The sequence below is a fragment of the Nicotiana tabacum genome, chromosome 20, assembly GCF_000715075.1.
Source record: "Nicotiana tabacum cultivar K326 chromosome 20, ASM71507v2, whole genome shotgun sequence".
In the NCBI taxonomy this organism is placed as follows: Eukaryota; Viridiplantae; Streptophyta; class Magnoliopsida; order Solanales; family Solanaceae; genus Nicotiana; species Nicotiana tabacum.
In genome coordinates this window covers 20,240,571-20,249,973 of record NC_134099.1, presented here as the reverse complement: position 1 = coordinate 20,249,973, position 9,403 = coordinate 20,240,571, and the positions used below count along the sequence as shown (strand labels likewise).

At 35.0% G+C, this 9,403-nt stretch overlaps 1 protein-coding gene across 3 annotated transcripts; it reads right to left on the bottom strand.

Moving 5' to 3' along the window:
- Positions 1-342: 342 nt before the first annotated feature.
- Positions 343-8,146, bottom strand: LOC107780387 (uncharacterized). Of its 3 annotated transcripts, none has more exons than XM_016600916.2 (8): positions 8,019-8,142; positions 7,828-7,894; positions 7,149-7,247; positions 6,321-6,350; positions 6,050-6,151; positions 5,842-5,949; positions 881-935; positions 343-712 (listed from the first exon to the last, which is right to left on the bottom strand). In XM_016600916.2, the coding sequence occupies exons 3-8, from the start codon at positions 7,238-7,240 to the stop codon at positions 659-661; spliced, it is 441 nt and encodes a 146-aa protein (XP_016456402.1). In that variant the 5' UTR covers positions 7,241-7,247; positions 7,828-7,894; positions 8,019-8,142; the 3' UTR covers positions 343-658. The 3 variants fall into 3 exon arrangements, with proteins under 3 accessions (XP_016456402.1, XP_016456403.1, XP_016456404.1); XM_016600917.2 differs by having other exon boundaries at positions 7,853-7,894; positions 8,019-8,128; XM_016600918.2 differs by lacking the exon at positions 7,828-7,894 and having other exon boundaries at positions 8,019-8,146.
- Between the last annotated feature and the right edge of the window lie 1,257 nt (positions 8,147-9,403).

Sequence of the window (9,403 nt, the reverse complement as noted above, 5' to 3'; positions counted from 1 at the left end):
CATAGTTTTGGTATTACTTCTATTAACCGTTTTATTAAAGGCAATTTGATAAATATAGGATACCGGAGTTCCTTTTTAGGGGGGAATTTTTTATTACAAAGTGTTTAAACAAGTAACTATGAAAACAATTAAATAGAGTACCGAAGGAAGGAACTTTTCACATGTAGACAATTAAATAGAGTACCGATGGAAGGAACTTTTCACATGTAGGAAGAAAAATTACTGATCCTGCCTTGTCGACAATTTTCCATGGAAGACCAAACTTTTTGCTCTAATTTATTTGGAAAAAAAATGCAAATTGAAAATGTCCATGTTATTGTATCTCAACAATATAAAACCTTCATAGAGACACACAGTTAGGCATTAGCATTGACCTCAAATATATTAGTCAAATAGGTTGTATGGTTCCAATTCCAGTCGTTCTGATACCTAATGCAGTATCCAAAACTTCTAAAAAAACTGATGGAAATTTTAATCAATCACCCCTCCTCTTCCACAGATGATCTTTTTTAAAGGAACAGATAGAGAAGTCCTTTATAGAACATTTGCACATCCACCATTTTGATGGATAGAGAATTAGCTTAGACTTCATTTTTCACTTTTTGGTGGTCCTTCTCTGTAAATCCCCTCTCCTTAACCAATTTATAACATGTACACCTTAGTAAGCTGGCTCTGCCGGAAGCTGGAGCAGCTCACGTATCCCTTCATGAACCTGCATTCAAGTTTTTTCACAAAATATGCACCAGTTAGTGTAATTTCATCAGGAACATAAAAGAAAGCTCCGGTTTATCTCTCACAACTTGATATTATGTGCGTCCTTGAGAGCTCCGAAGCACATGTTTATTAGGAAGAAGGAAAGGAGAAAAATTAACCCACATACCATCTTGATCTGGGCCTTAATTGATGCAATTAGACGTGTATATTCCTCTATTTGCCTGCACATTTAATTGAAAAAAAAATCAACATTCAGTGTAAGGCAAGAAAGATGACTTAAAATAATGCTCGCCAGAGCATTTCCGCTTGAACATGGAAAAATGAAGTCATAAAACATGTCGGAGAAGGTTATTCTCTTCCTTGAGTGTGAAAAGCTCAAACACATAACTCCTCCCCTCACCTCACCTCGACCCCAAAACAAACCAACAAGAGTTGAACCAGCTGGCTCCAATACCAAGAGGCTCAAAAGTAAAATGGAGAGGATGTGGATAGGAAAAGAAAAACAAACATCTGACCTGATTAGACACTTGTTATTTTTGAATGCAACAGTAAGAATTAGACACTGAAATTTACAACCGAAAATTCGGTATTCTTATCTTTTTCATCCATAGCAGTCTGGTTAAAGCTTAGACGAGTTTGAAAACAAAAACATAGATTGAACAAAATGAATTGCAGCCAGTTAGTTGAATGATACAAACAATAATTACATCTCAGCCCCAAATAAGTAGGAATCGGCTATATGAATTCTCACGGATCATGATTCTCAATTTAAACTCATCTCGAGCCAATGTTATACAAAATAAAAATAAAAGGCTGAATACATATGCAGCCCCTTAAACTTGGCAGAAAATTTCACTAAGACACTTTAACTAAAGGTGTGACCTATTGAACACTTGAACTAATCTAAAAAAGTGTCAATCGAACATAATGTGCTGTTATGGCACAGTGAGTGTTTTTCACCTCCTTTGAGAGAGTGAGTATGCTTCATATTTTCCTGAATTCACTTTTTTATCCAGAGATGTACTAGGTTTTCCTCTCTCACTACATTCTTCCTGTCCCCCTAATTCATTCTTCGGCCGGAAAATCCAACATCAACGAAAGCCATTTTTTCCGGTAATATAACCCGCTTTTACAACCGCTAAATCACTTGGAAAATCTATAAAAATCTAGCCACCAAACCATAACAAGTGCATAAGTGAATTATGGATGATTTTAAATTCTAAAGAAGAAAAAGAGAAAAAGTTGAATGTTGAATGTTGAATTTTCCTTTAAAATTATTGTATAATTCATTTTCAGCCCACGTATCTTGTAACTTGCAGTATCTCAAAACTTGTCTTCCCTATGACTCTCACCTAGAAACCTCTCTACGTTGAAAGTCATGAAAAACCCCACTTCATGAATTATAGAACCTTAAATACGGACACAAAAGAGAGAGAAAATCAGAGAATACTAAAACAAAAAATAGCACGAAGGGAACATGGAGAGAAGATGCAAGTAACGGTCGTCACAGCCAGAGAAATGGTGGAAGAAACCGTCTCCTTCGTTGTAACGCCAGTCGCGGACAAAACTGAAACGCAATGTCAAACTTTAACTCAAAGTCAACCCACTGTGGGCATTCTTTCTTTTAGCTCAAACCTCGTATGTGTTTTTGGTGGAATACGTGTTATTTTGATTATTCATAAAAGGGCGTCTGTCAAAGCTGAAGAAAAAAAGTCCTCATCGGAGGATAGTAACAACAACAACAAACCCAGTGTAATCCCACAAGTGTGGTCTGGGAAGGGTAGCGTTTACGCATACCTTACCCCTACCTTATGAAAATAGAAGGCTATTTACGGTAGACCCTCGGCCGAGGATAGTGATTTCTCTATACTTGTTTTAGGACAGGCGTCAATTTCCAGCTGTTTTGATTTTGCCGCCAATCGTGATTTCAATTGAATTTGTTAACGCAAAGACAGTTTTTTGTGCATATTGTGCTCTTGCCGGAGTAGGAGACCAACCCCAGTCATCGGGCATTAATTTTTACTTGTTGCTGATGTGTCTTCTTTTTATTTGTCACTTTGCCATGACAACTGCTGTGAATCTCACGCATTCTGATGTTTCTCCTGAGTTGAAAAAGGTGTTCAATTGACATATTTTTAGCTTAGTTCAAGTGTTCAATAGGTTACACCTTAAGTTAAAGTGTCTATGTGGAATTTACTGACAAGTTTAAGGGGCAGCATATGTATTCAGCCAAAATAAAAAGTACCAAAAGTTCTCTATATATTTCTACTAGCATATAGATCTCTGACAAGGCTAAAGGAGACCTAGGAAGCATAGGATCTAAAATAAAACATACGAACATGAATATTTCCCAACTGATTGGCATCGCCTATATAGATCTTTTTATTCATTGTGTCCTATCTTTCACCCACATCTATATACATACATACGTACAGAGGCGGGCCTATGCTTGTAGAAGAGGGGTCACTGGACCCCATTAACTTCGGCAAAAATTCTGAATATATAATTGTATATATGTTGAAAAAATGGTCATATGTTTTGCTTGGAACACTTAAGATCAAAAGTCCAATGGGAGCACTAGTTGAGCATTTCGCTCATGTGCCCCTGCCACCTTCACATCCAAGGTCCGCCTCCGCTCTGAATGTTAACACACACACACACACACACACACACATACACACATATATATATATATATATATATGGAGTTCTGCATCAAAAATATGGAGTTCAGTTAAGACTATAGCATAGAGGCTCCCTCTGCCTCTGAGAGTAATTATGAGGTTCTAGATTTAGGGAATGCAAAATGAATGTATTTATTGCCCTGCATGTAGATATTAAGCTTAACTGTTTTCTGCTTGTTATCTTTTCTTCTTGGCTTTGTTTCATTTGAAGGCCATTGCAGCGCTTAAGAAAGGAGTAAATCTGCTGAAGTATGGGCGCAGAGGAAAACCCAAGTTCTGTCCTTTTCGTCTTTCTAATGTGAGTTCTTTAGTTATCTCATTTTCAATATATTATTTTCCTTTGTGGTTCATGGGGTTAAAATGCATGCTGGAGGACATAATACAGTATCTAGGCGTTTAAGTTCTTAACGTCTTCAGTCTGCAAAAGGACATATTGAAATTAGTGATCTCATTGGAAGTGATTAGTAACGTTTGTATGATACTACAGAAGTTCAAAAGCTCGGCATTATGTCTTTGCTGACATTCATCCTTATATGAACATTTTGTCAAAGGATAGAAATTGTTTGATGTTCAGGACTCCCTTATTTGCATAGAGAATAAATTGACCATCTAATTTTATTGATCTTTATGATGCAATTAAGCAGTCTCCTTTTACATTTAGGATAGCTTTGGCACCATAGCAGATGTGAGATCGGGCAAAGGCACAGATACAAGCATTTTGTGTACACCGTGCACAAAGAGTTGAAAGCGAGGGAGAGAAGAGAAATAGATTTTTGTATTATCCACAGAGTTCTGAATAGTGCACAAGCTCGCCCTCGGGGATTTTTTGATTATCCGTTGAATATGCATTTCAATAAGTACTAGTTTTTTCCTTTACTTGCTTGGAAACTTGATTACAAGTTGTATTTATACCGCATCACTAAGGGCTTTCTTGGATATGTATCAGGACGAATCTGCGTTGGTATGGTATCACGGCAAAGAAGAAAAACAGCTTGAACTGTGTCATGTTTCAAGGATTATTCCTGGACAGAGAACTGTGAGTTTGACTATTCCCACCTTTCTTCCCTAATAAAGGAAATTTTCTCCCTCAATTTTCCTTCTACGAGCGCTTCCAAGGAGAGACAGTAGGACTGTAGTTTTGTTAACTTTCCGAAAATGGCAATGTCTATTGTTCCTCTTTTCTTTCTATTTGCTTTTCATGTTTTTCTCAAAGGGTGGTTGGTGTAGTAAAGTGGACCAAACTCTAGGATGATGGAGGAACAGAGGGAGCAACCAAAAACTTAAAGGAGATGATGTGCTCTATGATTGACTTGTAAAGATTGTTCATTTATAGTTCACGAGGCTTTTTCTTTTCTTACTTCTTGCCAAATTTAGATCCTTATTCTGTGTGATTATATATTACTTCTTGCTCTGGAGCTTTAGTTTCAAGTGGCTAACCAAAACAGCTTTAATTTTTCTCCTCCTTAGGCAATATTCCAGCCGTATCCTCGACCTGAAAAGGAGTATCAATCATTTTCTCTCATCTGTAATGACAGATCTTTGGACTTGGTAGGTTTCTGATTTGTCTCCTCAAAAATAAATATTTTTTTTCCTGTAGAAAAAATGAGCATTTTGATTTCTACAACATAGTCTTAAAAAAAATTCTACAACTCTAATGATAATTCTGTGTAGATCTGTAAAGACAAGGATGAAGCTGAGGTATGGATTGCTGGGCTGAAGGCAATAATTACACGGGGACGCTCTCGCAAAGGAAGAAATGATGCAAAAAGTGAACCCGTGTTTCACTAAGTCTGCATGTATTTCAAGAGACAGTAAGCCTTCCAAGACAACTTCCTTGTGATTTTAGGTTTATCTCGTCCCATTTTAACACCTTCACTCAACATTATTTCGCACCCATGAACCGGTGCTCTTAAGGAGCTTGGGCTATTCAACTGATAGGACTAGGGGCTAGCAACGCAGGACATGGCCGAACCATCTCAAGTGAACTTCTTTTATTTTATCCTTGATATATGCTATTAGTTGAATTATGCTGTCAGTAAACTTTAAAGCTGGTTATTCATGAAATGTAGCTTTAACTGTACTGTACAAATCTCAGAATTCTGCAAACTTCCCCATCTCCATTTATTCAAGTGACTCACTTACCGGTAATTGGTTTTAGGAAAAAGATCCAACCTATTTCTTATCAGTAAAAAAGAGATCCTCACTATACATCATAAGGAGAAACTCCATGAGGGATTTGATCTATTATTAAGATGACCAATTCATTGAATTCTTGTATTTTATCATCATCAATTCTTCTCCAAATCTTAAGAACAGAAGACGGATTTATCATGTAACCAAGTTATACTTTACACAATCATCTAGATTTTGAAAGAAACTGTAACTAAATTTATGCCCTCAAACTAAAATAAAACACTAACGGTGGAATCACAAGTTAGAAGTACCCGGCTAATTTCTCCTCCCTTGCTGATATATACTTTAGAGCTTCCGACCAAGTGAACTCTACATGAAATCCAAGTCCGACATCGACAAATATGCGCGTTGTATCTGGCCTGTCGAGCATGTTCAAATGATAGCAGACATCACTTGCTTTTGATTTATTTTTCTCAGAAAATTGCTTCCAACATTAAAATAAAGCTAACAAAGACTTACACATCAGCTTGTATATATACTTCAGAGCCAAGATTAACCAGCGTCCTCATATTAGTTACACTGTTTTTCTCCAAATTCTCTATATTGCTTCTTAAATCTGAGCTAAAAGAAGGTGGTTAAGAAAACTGCACAGACCTCATTCCAACGTCAAACTTCAGATAAACAATTAAACAATTTAATTCATGCAAGTAAATACATCAAAAAGTCCAAACGACTGAAATAATGATCCAACTAAATTTCCATAACTGTGTTATATACAAGGGAAGGATACAAAATCTTTTGCTGTTCAAAGACCTTGTCCCTGCAGCCAACAAGTGAAAGGAAACAAAATAAACCAAGTTATGCCATCGTAAGATTATTTGCATGAAAGAAAATAAGATTCCCTGGGTATTTCCTCAAGTAACATGTATTTCCTACATCTGCCAGCAAGAACTAGCCAAATTCGTATGATGAAGACTCAAGGGCTTGAAGCTCCTGGTTACGATAATTAAACTTAAATACGTATAGATCTTTTATCATATGCAGGTAACTTTAGTATTTTGGATATAAACCATTCAATTACTTTCTATGCAACAGTTTGGACATCACTGTTCCCCATAAGGCGTAATTTGTCTACTGATCAGTTCGCTAATTGCAGAGTTTATTCCGACACATCGCCTTCATACATTAAGATGCTAAAACTTTTTAACACAACATTGCAGGATTAAGCCTCAAATTGATGAACAAAATTTAACCATGACTAGAATAACACCTAGTTTTTCCTCGTTCTACTGCACAATTTGACCATTAATCTGGAAAATAAGTTTTTACAAAATCAGCCATAATTTATACTCTGATTGATGGAGGAGCAAGCTAAATAAGTTTAAGGAAATCACCATAATAGGAATCTACTAGAATATACTTTAAATATAGGTCATCAAAGATCCTTGTCTGTTAATATGAAAAGTGAAATGTTCAGCCGAAAAACTTCTTTGTCATTCAAGGATAGGGATCGAATAGAAATGCAGTAAATGGTGTGAAAGAAAGTAATTAGAGATATATGACACAGAAAATGATTTCAGGAAAACCGAGGAAACTAGAATGAGATATTTGTTACAACCGTTCAGCAATTGCATGAACAAGATCTGGTTTCAGACGGCGATCAACAAACTCCTCAAATCTCCTTACTTTCTCATGTTTAATAGTGTCCATTGCAATCCTGATACAAGATAAAATTGTGCAAGAAAAAACTTAAGCAACGCATCAAAGATAGAGCAGAACAAATTAAGAAATGAGACTCACACATCCGGAGACAGTGAAATAGTCACAGTTAGAACCCTAATTTCACTCATTAGAGTCTAAAATGGAGGGTATTTTTCTTCCCTCCTTCATTCAACCATTCCTCTGTTTTTTTTTTTTCTTCTTTTTTTTTTTAAGAGCAGGCGGTGTCCGGACCAGTATACGGCTCCTTGATTATTGGTATATATTACTTCCCACCAAGAGGTACCGGGAAACTCTGCCACTAAAGCTTATGACCTTAGGTAGATGGGAAGAAATCCACCTATTGTTCTTTTTGCATCTGCTAGGATTTGAACTATGGTTCTCCAATGTTTATTTTCTTTCTTCCACTTCTTTAATTTTTTCCCAATAATAGTGGTGTTCAGGCCACCTCGATTACTCCATTGCTAAGCTACATCCATGGGTGCTTCTCTCTTTTCTCTCCTTTTTCCTAAATTTGTTAGTTTATAAAATGTTTTCAAATCATGGAATCAGAATACAACAAATTTAGTAAAACATACAAAATTATATTTCTGGGCTTCTCACTCGTTCAAAAGCCGTCCCTTCCATTCCCAGAGCGAAACATAGCTACAGCAACAACAAAAAGAAGGAACTATACATTTAAAAAAAAAGGAAGCAGAAATTAAGTTGAATAATGAGACAGCTGTATTTAAGTCAGCCAGAGAAATTGAGGCAACTGTTTAGTATTCACCTAGGGTTTCTGTGGAATGAATGAAGTCTGTTGCTTCGTCAGAGACCGATGCCGACGAGAAGAGAGGTTTGGACATTCACTCGTCGCCTTCACAATTTATTCATCTTGAGTTTATTTTTATTTTATTTTTATTAAATTGAAAAACTAATGAGTTTTTCTAATTGACTTGGACACGAAAAAAATATAATTTTAAAAAAAAATTGAGTTAAGTTGAAAAAAAAGTTGAAATTCAAAATTGTGTTTGAATATACAATTCACTTGAAAATTTGTTATAGTTTTACGAAGAAAAATGAATTTTTACATGAAAATATGATAAAAGCCACTTTTTCAAATTTCCAACTCATCTTCAGAAAATCATTTCAATGTATAACCAATTGTTTGAATTTTTTTTCAAAAAGAAATAAAAATTTCTTATGGACAAACGGGTCCTCGGTTTGATTGGACAGTAAATTTTGTTTTCTTAAGTTGTAATCTCAGATTAAATACATATTTTTTTGTTGTTTTATCCTTTGTGATATGATTTGGAATTACTCTAATCTATCTATCTATTATCTATTATTAATTAAAAAGAAAGAAGTCAGCCATGAGAATTTGCCAAGTGTTGCATTAAGAAAATGTCATGTGGTAATTTTAGGCTAATTTTAGTTAAGTTAGGTAAAATTAGTTAGGTAAAATTAGTATTTGAATTTGAATTTCAAAAAAATATATATATACAAACCGTGGAAACTAAAACTGCTTTATTCATAACTCGATAGAGGCTACTTTGGAAACCGTTTTCAATTCTCAACATAAGTCATCTTTTTTTGGAACTCCCACAATCTCACTTTTCATGTGACAATGTCTCTCAAAGGGCATATTAAATCTAACTTTTTGGATCCTTTTCCATGGAAAATATAAAAAAAATCACTTTCCACATCAAACTGATATCACAAAAGGTATATCACAAACAGAATCAAAAACACTACAAAAAATATTTTGTAACCAAAGGTATGTTCTTTGATTACACTAACATCTCTTAAATACCTATTATATATATTTGTAGTTGCAAGCTATAAGTAATAAGACCATTAGAATAAAAAATTTAATAATCGTGGATCTACTTTGTATATAAATGGGTAAAAAGATAATTTTGGCGATACTGATGATATATAAAATTCAGGTATAAGTTATGAAGTCTTTATAGTGAAATATCTAATGTAAAAGAGTAAAAAAATTATCGTATAAATTAGCTTCTAAAAGGACTTGATCAAATGAGGTTGCTTGGAAAAGTTCAACAGTAATCGAGTTCTTAGCATTACGTTCCAATTCAAAAGTTGAAAAGTGTATAAGAGTAGATTATTTCCAGTCGATAGTCAAGTGCTGAGACTAACTTCTAAGATGATTGA